Source organism: Microcaecilia unicolor, chromosome 5, assembly GCF_901765095.1.
Source record: "Microcaecilia unicolor chromosome 5, aMicUni1.1, whole genome shotgun sequence".
NCBI lineage: Eukaryota > Metazoa > Chordata > Amphibia > Gymnophiona > Siphonopidae > Microcaecilia > Microcaecilia unicolor.
In genome coordinates, this window is record NC_044035.1 from 326,624,804 (window position 1) to 326,640,245 (window position 15,442).

The 15,442-nt window shown below is 44.5% G+C and overlaps 1 protein-coding gene across 12 annotated transcripts in view; it reads left to right on the forward strand.

Annotated features, from left to right (window-relative positions):
* The window catches only part of TERB1 (telomere repeat binding bouquet formation protein 1), a 241,566-nt gene that overhangs the window by 51,264 nt on the left and 174,860 nt on the right, over window positions 1-15,442 (forward strand). For 10 of the 12 annotated variants that reach the window (XR_003942250.1, XM_030204477.1, XM_030204483.1 and 7 more), the window contains 3 exons: window positions 69-181; window positions 320-442; window positions 14,569-14,721. Coding sequence is in view for 11 of the 12 variants with exons in the window: in XM_030204477.1 (XP_030060337.1) it covers window positions 69-181; window positions 320-442; window positions 14,569-14,721 (389 nt within the window). In the remaining variant the exon portion in view is untranslated. The remainder of the gene's footprint in view (window positions 1-68; window positions 182-319; window positions 443-14,568; window positions 14,722-15,442) is intronic. The other 2 variants (XM_030204482.1, XM_030204479.1) reach the window with 2 other exon arrangements.

Sequence of the window (15,442 nt, forward strand, 5' to 3'; positions counted from 1 at the left end):
AGAAACAGACAACAAAAAATCTCTGTTTTGTGCTGTTGATGTAGATAATTTTTTGTTTTTGTTTACAGAACTCTTTCATTGTCTGAAATGAACATATCAGATGAAAACATTAATCAGTGTTACCAGTTGTGGTCTTCTGTCTGTAGTGCTCTCTGCGCCTGTGCCAACAATCCCCAGAATGGTACTTTCAGTATGCTGCAGTAATTATGTTCAGTTTTTACTTTCTGTGGAATATATGAATATATTTGAAGAACAAAATAGTACACTCTATGCGAACTTATAAAGTGTATATTACACTGGCTATTTTATTTACTTACAGATGACAACCAGAAAACATGCTGTTTGGTATTCCCATATGCGAAGGACAGGCTGCAAAAATGCACGAGAACAGAATTTGTTCGCCCCATTTGTTCGTTAGTTGGTCTTGCAGTTGCAAATAATTGTATGTTTATCATTTAAATAAAGTTCAGTCACATTTCAACTTTTAATTATGTTTAAGGGCAGCACCAGTAAAAAGCCTTCATTTATCTAAATTTGTTTTTTTTCAACTGTATTTGTTGAAAATGTAAATATTTTTCAAATTTATTTTGCAGTTACATAGTAGTGGAGTAGCATAGTGGTTAGAGTATCAGGCTTAGAGCTAGGAAAGCTAGAGTTCAAATCTTGCATCTTCTAGTGATATTATTTTAAATCTAGAGCATGCTACTTCACCCTCCATTGCCTCAGGTACAACTTAGATTGTGAGTCCTCTTGAGCAGGAATCTATTAACTGTACCTGAATATGTAACTCACTCTGAGCTAAGATTTCAAAAGGCGAGTATAAATCCAATTTATTCCTATTCAGAACCACCTTTGATCCTATAGATGGAAAGTTTGTGTTATATTTTATTTCTAATAAACTGAATAGTTCTTAGGGAAGTAAGTCAAATTATAACATTACCCTTGTATTTTTGGCAAAGGATTTTTTATGCATAAAGTCCTTTTGTAAAATTACCCCTGGGCTTACACCTGTAAAAGTATATGTGATACAGAGAAGGTGCGTACTTTTATATGACCTGTGTTTAGGCATGTTATGTGGTAGAATTTCGGCAGTCAAAGTTGCAATTTACATGCGTTCTTTCTAAAATATATGTATAAGTGTAACCTTTACATACTAACGTTTTTTTCTCCAAGGACAAGCAGGCCATTAATTCTCACAGTTGGGTAACATAAATCCACGTTGCCCAGTCCGGAGGTTTTGTCAAGCTTAACAGAGCTTTGTGGAGAGTGAGACACTCTCCACCGCGCATGCGTGAGTGCCTTTGCGCCCACCATGAGAACACGATTACTGCAGTTGTTTTTCTACCACGTTGTGGAGAAGCTGTGTCTGTGGTTTCTGTCTTCACTCCTGGTTTGGAAGATCTTTTTTTTGTGCCTTTTTTTGGGGGGGGGGGGGGGGGGTTCACTGTTTTTTTCACAGCCTGTTCTCAGGTCTCAGTTCCCCTCTTCCCATACTCTCTTAGTTCCTTTTTGCCCACTTTTAGGTTTGCCCATTTTTAGGTTTTCTTTATTTTTTCTTGTGTTAGGCCACGTTTAGGCCTCTACTTCAGCCAGGTTCTTCCCTTGCCATTTTTCTGGTGCCTCTTCTGGCTCCTCTAAGTCTGGGCAGGCTCGGTCTCAGCCCTCCCACAAGGAGTTTCTTTGTGACACCGATGAGGAACGCTCATGGGAGTCGGAGGAGGATCTGAAGTACTTTTCGGAGGATGAGTCCTATAGCATCCCCTCTGAACCCTCCCCTCCGCTTGAAAGGAGAAAGTCTCCTCTGGAGAACCTTTCCTTCCCCTCTTTTGTAAAGAAAATGGCTGGGGCTATTCCATTTCAGTTTGGAGGTGGAGGACGAGCCCAGGGCTAAGGTGCTTGAGGTCCTGGACTATGTCTCCTCCTGAGGAGGCTGCGACTGCCCCTCTCCACAAGGTACTCAAGGAAGTCCTTGATAGAAATTGGGAGTCCCCTCTGTCTATCCCTGTCCCGCCCAAAGAAAATTGACACGATGTATAGGATCCTCAGCACACCTGTTTTTGATAGGCCCCAGTTGCCCCACAATTCCATGGTGGTGGAATCCGCTCTCAAGAAAGTCAGGAGTTCTAAAGACTATGCCTTGGCTCCCCCAGGCAGAGAAGCTAAGAACTTGGACATTTTTGGGAGGGAGATGTTTCAAGCCTCAGTTCTCATGTCCCATATACAATCTTACAACCTTTTTACAAGTTACTTGCAGGATTTGGTGCACATGCTGTTAGACTTGGCAGACTCTCTCCCACTGGAGCAGGCTGAGTCAGTGTGCCAGTTGGCCAAGCAGCAGAAGGCGTGTCGTAAGTTCTTGGCCAGGGGAGCCTACAACACCTTTGACGTGGCATCCAGGATCTCTGCTCAGAGTATAGCAATGTGCAGACTCATGGCTGCGTGTTTCTGACTTGGAACACTCAGTTCAGCAGAGGTTGGTGGATGCCCCATGCTGAGGGGATAACCTTTTTGGAGAGAAGATTAAGGAGGTCGCTGACCAAATCAAGAAGCACACTGTGGTCTGGTGAATTTATTCCAATCACCTTGTTCCAAATCTTTGTTCTGCTTTCCTCTGTCTGCTCGTAACTCTATTTTCAGGGCCTCCTTTCCATTTGCTCCCTGAATCTGTTTTCTGCATATCCGCCTATGCGGGGATAGGCAGTTGCATCAAAGGAAGTGGGAGCTGTAGAAAAAAAGCTTCCAGGATTGGCTGCCTTGATCGCTGACACTGCTGGTACTTAATAAGAAGGTCGGAAGAGCTTTGGGGGAGGAGAAAAGGATTTAAAAGTTGGCGGACCTCATTGGGGGAGGGCGGGTGAAAGATGCTGGTTCAGGTGGGGGGGCACGGGTAAAAAAACGCCAGTTTGGGTAGGAGGCATGCGGCGTAGGTAGAAGATGCAGTATATCTCTGGGACCTTCGCGGTACACCTGGGAAGCAGCTGTGGCACACTGGTTGAAAAATGCTGCCCTAGATCCTGTTTTGTGTCCTACACAGACCCTGCTTGAATAACTTCTACACCTCTCTGAGTCTACCTCAAGACCAACTCTGTAAGGGTTTACCTCAGTGCTTATCATCATCGTATAGAGGGTAAGCCCGTCTCTGGACTACTTCTAGTTGTTCGCTTTATAGTAACATAGTAGATGACGACAAAGAGACCTGTACGGTCCATCCAGTCTTCCCAACAAGATAAACTCATATGTGCTGCTTTATATGTATACCTGACCTTGATTTGTCTCAGCCATTTTCAGGGCACAGACCGTAGAAGTCTGCCCAGCACTAGCCCCGCCTCCCACCACCGGCTCTGCCACCCAATCTCCGCTAAGCTTCTGAGGATCCATTCCTTCTGAATAGGATTCCTTTATGTTTATCCCATGCATTTTTGAATTCCGTTGCCATTTTCATCTCCACCACCTCCCGTGGGAGGGCATTCCAAGTATCTACCACTCTCTCCGTGAAAAAATACTTACTGACATTTTTCTTGAGTCTGCCTCCCTTCAATCTCATTTCATGTCCTCTAGTTCTACCGCCTTCCCATCTACGGAAAAGGTTTGTTTGCGGATTAATACCTTTCAAATATTTGAACGTCTGTATCATATCACCCCTGTGTCTCCTTTCCTCCAAGGTATATATGTTCAGGTCAGCAAGTCTCTCCTACGTCTTGTAACGCAAGTCCCATACCATTTTTGTAGCTTTTCTTTGCACCGCTGCAATTCTTTTTACATCCTTAGCAAGATACGGCCTCCAAAACTGAACACAATACTCCAGGTGGGGCCTCACCAACAACTTATACAGGGGCATCAACACCTCCTTTCTTCTGCTGGTCACACCTCTCTCTATACAGCCTAGCAACCTTCTAGCTACGGCCACCGCCTTGTCACACTGTTTCATCGCCTTCAGATCCTCAGATACTATCACCCCAAGATTCTTCTCCCCGTCTGTACATATCAGACTCTCACCGCCTAACACGTACATCTCCCGTGGATTTCTACTCCCTAATTGCATCAATTTGCATTTCTTTGCATTGCCAAACCTTAGACCATTCTTCTAGCTTCTGCATATCCTTTTTCATGTTTTCCACTCCCTCCCGGGTGTCCACATTGTTAGAAATCTTAGTATCATCCGCAAAAAGGCAAACTTTACCTTCTAACCCTTCGGCAATGTCACTCACAAATATGTTGAACAGAATCGGCCCCAGCATCGTTCCCAGAGGCACTCCACTACTCACCTTTCCCTCATCTGAGCGAATTACATTAACCACCATCCTCTGGCTTCTGTCCGTCATCCAGTTTCTAATTCAGTTCACCACATCGGATCCTATCTTCAGCCTGTCAAGTTTATTCAAGAGCCGCCTGTGGGATCGCGTTACCCAATTGTGAGAATATATTGCTGGCCTCGGTGAATACCTGCTACTGGTGAGTATTTTTGCTGTCTTGCTCCTAAACAGGCATAAATGTCCATGGTTTCGGTCATGACAATAATCTGCCGAGTCACTGAATGTTACTTGCTGCATTCAGATAAGTCTAAATTAGGAAAAGTTCTTTGTTTAGTGAATGGACAGTTGATATTTAAGTTGGGCATGTTTTGAGCACACACACAAGGTTCACTTGACACACTATAGTGTGCAGTCCTTTATCATATTTATAATAGACAAGCTTTAGGATGTGGTTGTGGTATGACGGTATTAATGCTTTAGTGGACGAGACCGATATAAGTCTTCCAATCACTGTCAATTAGCACGAATTGTCACCTGATGGTGCAGACCATCTTTAATGCTGAGGGCTTTTTTCCTTTCAAAAAAATTGTTATACAAAAAAATGTTTTTTGGGGACTGCTCCTCTAGTGTTTATTAGTGATTGTTAGAAGAGAATTATCTATATAGATAGGCATTGCTTCATTCTAGTCATGATTTCTGATGGTTTACCTCTAATATTTTATAAAGACACAAAGAAGGGCATTTTCGATATGTCTAATTCCAACTTTGAATGTTTTCCTGAAAATGTCCAAAAAATCGGGTAGTGAAAATGATCGTTTGTCAAACCAGAAAAACTTTTTTTTTTTTTTTTTTTTTTTTTGAAAATGGCTATTTGCTAGATGTCTCTGTGCTTTGATGGTCCATTTTTGATTTAAAAAAAAAAAAAAAAGGTACAATTGAAAAACACACAAAATCAAGCCATTGGGATGTATGGGGGAGCCAGCATTCTGAGTAGACTGGCCACACAGACCTCCTAGCAGAGCAGTGGGGCACCCTAGGGGGCACTGCAGTAGACTTCACCTAAAAACTCCCAAGTACACATCTCACCGTTGCTCCCTTATATTGTATAGTGAGCCCTCCAAAATCCACCAAAAACCTACTGTACCCAACTGGAGGGAGGAGTGGCCTAATGGTTAGTGCAGCGGGCTTTGATCCTGGCAGCCTGGTTTGATTCCCACTGCAGTTCTTTGTGACTTTGGGCAAGTCATTTAACTCTCCATTGCCCCAGGTACAAAAACTTAGATTGTGAGTCCTCTAGGGACAGAGAAAGTACCTGCATATAATGTGTACAGTGCTGCTTCCATCTAGTAGTTTTATAGAAATGTTTATTAGTATTAGTAACTGTACAGCACTTCAATAGCCCTTATGGCTGCAGGTGCCCACCTATATGTGGGTACAGTAGGTTTTTGCTGTGTTTTAAAGGGCTCACACTTTCCACCACAAATGGCACAGTGGATTATGGGCCTAGGTCCCCTTCTCCACAGTGCAGTCCACCACCCACTAGGCTACTCCAGGAACCTGCTTGCTGCTGTACTAGGACTAGCTAAAATAGGTGCCTGCTTGCCTTCCAAATCTAGGTGATTTCTTATAAAATTAGCTGCACAGTGGAACATTGTTTGGTATGTGAATATGGTAATAATTCTATAGTGTTCCTCCAGACTAGCACAGACGAATGGGTTATGCACCTCTACCAGTAGGCAGAAACTGAGAACCACTGACTTCTAAGCAACCTATAAGTGGGCTGTGCAGTCCTCCTGTAGTCAGTCTGTTCTCAGTCTCCAGCCGGTGGTAAAGGTAAGTCTGCAGTCCTTGGTTTATTTTTGTCTCTAGGGGCTGTAGTAATTTTAGACTTTAGGTATACTTTAAAAAACAAGCCATAATTAACAGAGAATTGATTCTCTTTAGGAGTCGTGATTTTTTTTTTTTTTAATACTCCCGTGTTTTCTCTCAGTAATGACTGCCTTTTCTGATTTGATGGATTGAGGCAGAGACCTGGGGGGGGGGGGGGGTACCCCTTGCATCAGAGGTGCTAAACATGTGTTGCTGGGTCCATCCCCTCATTTTCTCAACTCCCTGTGTGATAGTGGTGCCTCAGTTGGTTCCTTCTGTCTTAGAACAGACAGCCAGTCTTGAGAGCCATGAGGTCTACCTGACGAAAAATAAATAAGGCAGCTCCCGCCACCTCATCAGACATGAAATAGTGGGAAAGTGCCTTTGTAGCCTTACTGTGAGGTCTCTTGGGACAGCTTGTTGTTGTTCTGTGCTTCTGTGGTTTCGGGTCTGGCCTAGAGTGGTTGCTGGGACTGCAAGGATGAGCGGAAAATAGTTGAAGCACTGCGCTGTTTTCAGCACAGGAGACGGGCTCTGATGAGTTGACAATGGACTCTTCATTTGGTGGGAAATGCTGCCATTTCTGTATCTGCTTCTGACGCTTCGATATCTGAGCAGCCTTCACAGATCCGGTTTCACCTTTTGGGCCTCCTTCTGGTGTTGGGGGGGCTCAAGGAGATTTGTAGGTAGATTTTTCCTCTGATTTTATCTTCTTTATGTGTCAGGCCTTTTGCCTCTGGAAATCTGGGGCTCAGTCCTCCTTAGATCTGGGGGGGGGGGGCTTTCAACCTTCCTCTCCAGCGACCGATGGGGTCCTGGGAGAGAGGGGATTTGGTGGAAGCAGGGTCCCTGCTGTCTGGGGGAGAGTGTGTGAACTGTGGCAGATCCCCTGGATCAGGATGATTCAAGAGATCTGGAGACTTGGTTGGAGGAGCTACCCCCTAGAGAGGAATCCTCTGTGGTCCAGGTTTTCCGCCAAGATGAACTTCAGGAACTGATTTTGCAAATTTCTACTATTTACTTTTCAAAGAAGAGCCACAGGAAGCTCTGAGTACTGTGGGACCCCATGTTGAATTCGAAAGGAGTCCAGGTCCTTTCCGATGCATCAGAATATCAGGGATGTGATTCGGACGTAATGGAAGTCCCCTGATGCACTCTTTAGGGTTGCTTGGTCTATGGTGTATCTGTATTCCATCCCTGAGCAGGATAGAGAGACCTTGCGGCCCCATCTGGTTGAGGTGGTAGTCTCTGCCCTTACTAGGAAGAATATGGTGCCAGTTGATGGAAATACGACTCTTAAGGATTCCCAGGATCATAAGCTAGAGATTCTTTTAAAGTAGAGAGATGCATGGGAATGGGGATAGTGGGAATCCTTTGCAGATCCCCTCCATGACCGCAGGGATCCCGTGGGGGTGGACTGAGGTCCACGGGGATCCTGCAGGGTTGGACCTAGGTCTTGCAGAGTTCCCACGGAACGGTAAAATGAACCGAGCTTTGCTTTCCCTCCTTGCACATACCTCAGATCACCCTGGTGGTCTAGTGGCTCCCTTTGGGGCAGGAAAGATCCCCACTCTTTCCTGCATCTGGCACCGCTTGTTTAAGATGGCTGCTGAGACTTCAAGTGGTGGCCTCACCACTTCAGGGGAAGCCAGCCGATGGGTCGAAATTTGTGACCGGAGAAGTAGTGAAGCTCTTTGATATAAGTTCTCGTTTTGATTTATTAGTAGCACTTATCACATAGGCTATAGCACGTTTTTCAAAACTTACACAAGAGTGGCCCAATGAAAGAAATGCTATACCACTTGGCATAACAATACATTGCCGGAAAAAAAGTGGATATTTGTCTGAGGGCACTCTTTAATATTATAAAGTTATCATTGAATATAAGAAGATATTTTGAAGTACCGGGCTACACAATACTTATATATGAACGTTGGCATATAGGAGGAAATACCTATAATTTAGAGCGTGGGGACAGTGCTTTTGTGATTTACGCCTATGTTTCAGCAATTTGTCCTGGTTCTAGTTTTTGAAGTTGATTGTTACCAGAGACTGGAGGATTTGATTGGTTGGATACCAGTGTTAGTCTAAGTGTGCCAACATTGTCCAGTTCATATATTCAAAAATGGGCCAACTCTCACATAGGATGTTGTTCTCCAGTCTTAAAACTTTATTTACAATTGTTTTAAAACAGTTCACAGACCGACCAACAAGGCCATATTTCGAATCTGCTTCTGGCCATGAGTTTCTTTTCTTAATCATAGAGAGCATTATGATTAAGAAAAGAAAATCATGGCTTGACAACCGCCCCTGAAGCAGAGTCAAAACATGGCCTTGTTGGTCGGTCTGTGAACTGTTTTAAAAGAATTGTAAATAAAGTTTCAAGACCAGAGAAGGATATCCTATGTGAGCGTTGGGCAGTTTTTGAATATCTGACTAAGAAGCCCCCCCCATATTAGAGATTACCTCTACTGAATATAATTGGATTGAACATTGTCCAGTTCAGCACACTATTAGCTGCCAAGTTCATACAAAATTAATTATGTTCAGTGGAAAATAAATCTATTGTCTGACACTGCTTGCTATGTGAATATTCCTCACTTTCACTATTGCTACCCAGTATTACATATTAAGGGCATTTGCTTTAAACTTTGTTTTAATTCATTTATCCAGTTCTTAACATGATTTTGCTTTTTAAACACGGTGAATCCTAAGGGTGGTTGAACAATTAGGTATAAACTGTGTTGTTTCTGACTTTACTTGTTTTGGACTACTTTGGGTTCTACTGATCTGTACATCTGCTGTCATAGCAGAGTACAGAAGAAATGATTTACAGTGGGGGAAATAAGTATTTGATCCCTTGCTGATTTTGTAAGTTTGCCCACTGACAAAGACATGAGCAGCCCATAATTGAAGGGTAGGTTATTGGTAACAGTGAGAGATAGCACATCACAAATTAAATCCGGAAAATCACATTGTGGAAAGTATATGAATTTATTTGCATTCTGCAGAGGGAAATAAGTATTTAATCCCTCTGGCAAACAAGACCTAATACTTGGTGGCAAAACCCTTGTTGGCAAGCACAGCGGTCAGACGTCTTCTGTAGTTGATGATGAGGTTTGCACACATGTCAGGAGGAATTTTGGTCCACTCCTCTTTGCAGATCATCTCTAAATCATTAAGAGTTCTGGGCTGTCGCTTGGCAACTCGCAGCTTCAGCTCCCTCCATAAGTTTTCAATGGGATTAAGGTCTGGTGACTGGCTAGGCCACTCCATGACCCTAATGTGCTTCTTCCTGAGCCACTCCTTTGTTGCCTTGGCTGTATGTTTTGGGTCATTGTCGTGCTGGAAGACCCAGCCACGACCCATTTTTAAGGCCCTGGCGGAGGGAAGGAGGTTGTCACTCAGAATTGTACGGTACATGGCCCCATCCATTCTCCCATTGATGCGGTGAAGTAGTCCTGTGCCCTTAGCAGAGAAACACCCCCAAAACATAACATTTCCACCTCCATGCTTGACAGTGGGGACGGTGTTCTTTGGGTCATAGGCAGCATTTCTCTTCCTCCAAACACGGCGAGTTGAGTTCATGCCAAAGAGCTCAATTTTTGTCTCATCTGACCACAGCACCTTCTCCCAATCACTCTCGGCATCATCCAGGTGTTCACTGGCAAACTTCAGACGGGCCGTCACATGTGCCTTCCGGAGCAGGGGGACCTTGCGGGCACTGCAGGATTGCAATCCGTTATGTCGTAATGTGTTACCAATGGTTTTCGTGGTGACAGTGGTCCCAGCTGCCTTGAGATCATTGACAAGTTCCCCCCTTGTAGTTGTAGGCTGATTTCTAACCTTCCTCATGATCAAGGATACCCCACGAGGTGAGATTTTGCGTGGAGCCCCAGATCTTTGTCGATTGACAGTCATTTTGTACTTCTTCCATTTTCTTACTATGGCACCAACAGTTGTCTCCTTCTCGCCCAGCGTCTTACTGATGGTTTTGTAGCCCATTCCAGCCTTGTGCAGGTGTATGATCTTGTCCCTGACATCCTTAGACAGCTCCTTGCTCTTGGCCATTTTGTAGAGGTTAGAGTCTGACTGATTCACTGAGTCTGTGGACAGGTGTCTTTCATACAGGTGACCATTGCCGACAGCTGTCTGTCATGCAGGTAACGAGTTGATTTGGAGCATCTACCTGGTCTGTAGGGGCCAGATCTCTTACTGGTTGGTGGGGGATCAAATACTTATTTCCCTCTGCAGAATGCAAATAAATTCATATACTTTCCACAATGTGATTTTCCGGATTTAATTTGTGATGTGCTATCTCTCACTGTTACCAATAACCTACCCTTCAATTATGGGCTGCTCATGTCTTTGTCAGTGGGCAAACTTACAAAATCAGCAAGGGATCAAATACTTATTTCCCCCACTGTATGTTACTTTTACTAATATTTTTACTGGTTATAGAATCTGGTTTTCTTGGGGATGGGGGTCAAGGCGACTGTGGCACAGCAAGGTCTGGGCCAGCTGGAAGTTGGGATGGAGATTACTTTCGGCGGGGACGGGTTAGATTCCCACTGGGACAGGTGGGGACAAGTTAGATTCTGGCGGGGATGGGTTAAATTTCTGTCCCTGTGCAACTCTCTATTTTAAAACAGTTTTGATGTTGCTGCCTTGGCAGTGCAGTCGGCTATTTGTGGCGGTCTGGTAGCCAGAGCTTGTTTTTGTTGAGCAGTGCATCTTTTAGACAGGGAGTCTGATGACTGGATGCTAGTGCACCAGGAGCTGGCTATGTTTGAGATGGGTACCTCCTTCCTTTCTGATGCTGTGTATGACTTGCTGCATTCTTCTGCCAAGTCGATGATGCTCAGTGTAGCAGCCAGGAGGCCTTTGTGGCGTTGGGGTTGGTTGGCTGATGCAGCATCCAAAGCTAAGCTCAGTAGATTTTTTTTTTATGGGCTCCTTGTTTGGTGAGGAGCTTGACAAACTGGTAGAGCCTCGGTGAGACCTAGGCTGCCGGAAGACAAGCACAAGTCTGCAGGTAGAGGTTTTTCTCTGAGGTGTTGTTTTCGAGAAGCATGTTGCTACAGACCTGGTAGGATGGGAACGTCTCAGCATGGTCGTTATTTCCAAGGGAGCCACAGAGGTGGCTGTAATTCTGGTCTCGCTGCAGCAGGATCCAGATCTTTTATTGGGGGTGGACCTAGATCACAGATCACTTCAGACCAATGGGTGCTGGAGATTGTGCACAAAGGTTACACTTTAGAGTTCGCCAGGCCTCTGTGGGATGCCTATGTAGTATCTTGTTGGGCCCCTTGGAAGGTGAGGGTGGTCCAGGAGACAGTACAAAAGTTAATCGACCTCAGGGCAATTGTCCTAGTTCTGTGCAATGAGGTGGGCACAGGGCATTACTCCATCTAGTTTGTAGTTCCAAAGAAGGAGGGTTTCTTCTGTCCCATCTTAGATTTGAAGGGGGTGAATCAGGCCTTCCACATGCCCACCTTTTTCATGGAAACCTTGCAGTCAGTGATAGTGGCTGTGCTGCCAGGTGAATATCTCATGTTGCTTGATCTCACAGAATCATATCTTCATATTCCTATTCATCAGTTTTGTGTGCTGTAGACTATGAACTTTTTCTTCAGGAACTTGTCCAAACCTTTTATAAACCCAGTAGCACTAACTGCTGTTACTACAAACTCCGGCAAAGAGTTCCAGATCGTAACTATTCATTGAGTGAAAAAATATTTCCTCCCATTTGTTTTAAAAGTATTTCCATGTAACTTTGATTGTCTCCTAGTCTTTGTACTTTTTGAAAGCATAAAAATCGGCTCGCATCTACTCGTTCTACACCACTCAAGATTTTGTAGACCACTTCTCTTTTCCAAGCTCTGAAGACCCTTAACCTCTTTAGCCTTTCCTCATATATGAGGCCCTCTTTCAGTCTCCTTGCCACCACGTGAAGGATTAGTTCGTGTGCTGGGGTTCATGTTGGGAAGCCTGGAGGTGGTGCAGTTGGCCAGGGCTCATATGCGTCCATTGCAGGACTCGCTACTGTCATGGTGGTCTCCTCAGTCCCATCCTTTAGAGGTTTCTCATCCATTTCATGGCCTTGTATGACACAGCTTGCGCTTGTGGCTGGACCCAGAGGTGTGTCTTTAGATCCAACGTATTGGAAGATGGTCATGATGAATGCCAGTCTTTCGGGCTAGAGGGTACATTGTCTGGATCGCTTGGTGCAGGATCAGTGGTCCCCGAAGGAGAATTGTTGGTTGAAGATCAAGGCCATTCATCTAGCCCTGTCAGCTTTCCTCTGTCTTCTACGAGGTAAGTTGTTAACTGGTCTTGTCAGACAATGCAGTCGCAGTGATATAGGTCAGTTGCTGGGGGGAGGGGGCAGGGGGAAACGAGCCATTGGGTGGCGCAGAGTTGGCCCTCTTACTGGCGTGAGCGGAGAGTCCATCTTGTGGATCTATTCGTGGCGTATGTCACAGGCATGGAAAATATTCAGGCTGATTTTCTCAGCAGGAGTGCGATAGATCCTGGAGAATGGTCTCTGGGAGATGGCACCTTCATTCTGATTGTCGGCAGGTAGGGAGCTCTGATCATGGATGTACTTTTTTGAATGCCAAGGCTCTGTGCTTCTTAAGTCATCGTCACTCGGAAGGCTGGGACACACTGGTTCAGATGTGGCTGACATCGCAGCTCTTTTACATGTTTCCTCCCAGCCGCTGATCAGCAGAGTTCTTCAGAGGATCAGTCATCATGGGGGACTGGGTGGTTTTGGTGGCACCGGATTGGCCCCACAGACCGTGGTATGGGGACTTGGGTTGTCTCCAGGTGGACACTCCTCTTTTGCTTCCGCTCAGAGAGGATCTTCTATCTCTGAGTCCAGTATGGATGTTCGACCCAACTGTTCTGTCTTATGGTTTGGCTCTTGAAAGGGCTCACATGTGGAAGAGAGGATGTTCTGGCAGAGTTATTACAACTCTGTTGAGTTCCAGGACCATAGCTTACATTTGGGTGTGGCAAGTTTTAGAAAGTTGGTGTGTTGATTACCATGTTTCCCTGTTTCTAGCTTCCTTGCCCCACATCTTGGATTTCTTGCATGATGGTTTCGACAAAGGTCTGGCCCTGGCTTCTGTGCATGTGCAGGTGGCTGCTCTGGCTTCTTTCCAGGGCTTAATCCAAGGTAAGCGCTTGATAGTTCTTCTATATGTCACTTGCTTTCTGTGCGCAGTGTTTCTTCTTAGTCTGCTGGCTTGCCCTTCTCTGCCTTTCTGGGAATTAAATCAAGTTTTATCTGTTTTGGTCCATCCTCCATTTGAGCTGCTGGAGGGTTCTTCCCTCAAAGACTTGACCTTGAAGACAGTTTTCTTGTAACTTTCACCTCCGCACATTGCATTTTGGAATTGGAAACACTTTCATGTGGGGAGTCTTTCCTGTTATTCTCTAGGGAACAAATGATCCTCCAGTCAGTGCCATCACTTCTCCCCAAGGTGGTTTCTGATTTTCATCTCAATCAGTCCATTTCCTTACTGGTACTGAGGGACTGGCGGAGTAGCAGCAGTTGCGAAAATTGGATGTTCACATGCTGTTGCGTATGTATGTCTGTCGGACGCAGGAGTTTCAGCAGTGAGTTCATTTGTTTATTCTGCTTGGTGGTAGTAGTAAAAGGGAGGTGGCTTCTAAGGCCACAATTACCAAGTGGATCAAGGAAGCAGTGGCATTGACATACCTTTTGCAGAGGCAGCCACTAGGAGGCAGGCCACTTCTTGGGTGGAGTACTTTTTGGTGTCGCCTCAGGACATTTGTAAGGCAGCCGTATGGTCCTCTTTGCATTCCTTTGTGTGACACTATTGGGTAGACGTTCAGGTCCATCAGGATGCAGATTTTGGATGTGAGTATTGGAAGGGGGGACTTGCGGGATTCCACCCTCAATGGTTACTGCTTTGGACTTCCCATTCGTCTATGTTGGTTTGGAGGGACATTATAGAAGGTAAAATTACTTCTTACCTGCTAATTTTCTTTCTTTTAGTCCCTCTAGACCGGCACAGAATCCTTCCTTGTTCAGAAGTCTGTCAGGACTTTGCAAGACTGCAAAGCCTTTCTACTGGTGGTTGTTTCTTGTCATTTAATGGCAAACCACATGAACTAAAAAAAGGTAAAGACCGCAGTACATAAGTTCAATCAAACAAAAGTGAAAGGGGAGTTTTATGTTTGTGGTTACAGGCAGCAGTACTTGGTCCTCTGGGTTAAATGGAGGACTGTCAGCTTGGAGAGGATGATTTAGGTTCTATGGTGTTTTTATCAGCTGATTCTAGGAGGACTGCATAGCTCACTTACAGGTTGCTTAGAAGTCAGTGGTTCTCATAACCAATTCATCTTTGTCGGTCTGGAGGGACTACAAGAAAGAAAATTAGTAGGTAAGAACTAATTTTACCTTTTCTTGCAGCATATGCGCAGGATTATTTTGTTTCTGTTGGTGGGCTTGATACAATGGCTGAAATTCTTGTAAAGTTGGTGGAGGATTCATATGGGAGCTACTCAAGTGCTAAGCTTGCTGTTGTGGTCACAAAAACTCTTGATGCATGTATCGCTGATAACCGTGAGTGAATATTTTAAGCCCAAAATTATTGCCTGCCTTTTTGGCAGAAATTTTTTTTCCAATGTTTCCAGTAAATGCATTGTTTAGAAGGTTGCAAAGTTCATAGAGGAGGAACAGAATTTCTCCGTCTGTCTATAATGTAAGAAGTATAAAAACACCACACTTCTCCATTAGGCTGTATCAACCGTGTTCTTAGAAAACCAGAAGGTTCCCCGTATCATACAAGTTGAGTGACATTGCATATAATGAAATTCTAGAGCTTTCTGGAAAAGACAGGAAGAAATCTTTTATGTATATGTGTTGCAAGTTACAGGATGAAGTTGCAAGAAGTTAAACTTAAAACCAACATCAGGAATACTTTTTCACAGAAAGGGTGATGGATGTCTGGAATGCTCTTCCGGTGGGGGTGGTGGAGACAAAAACAATGATGGAATTCAAAATGGCTAGGAGTAAACACAGCAGATCCCAGTAAGGTCAGAGGATGGAAACAAAGTATAGATAATTTCTGCTCAAAGCAAGCAAAAGTTAAACATTTCAAAAAAAGCATGGAGGGAGTAACCTGCACAGTGTCAGTTACAACTTAAACCACCTTACTAGGCAGACTAGATGAGCCATGATGGTCTTTACTGTGTATGTGGAGGACTTCCTGCACTATGGTGTCCCCAAGCAAGACAATGTATCCTCATATATGGGTGATGTCATCTATGGAGCCCCAGTACAA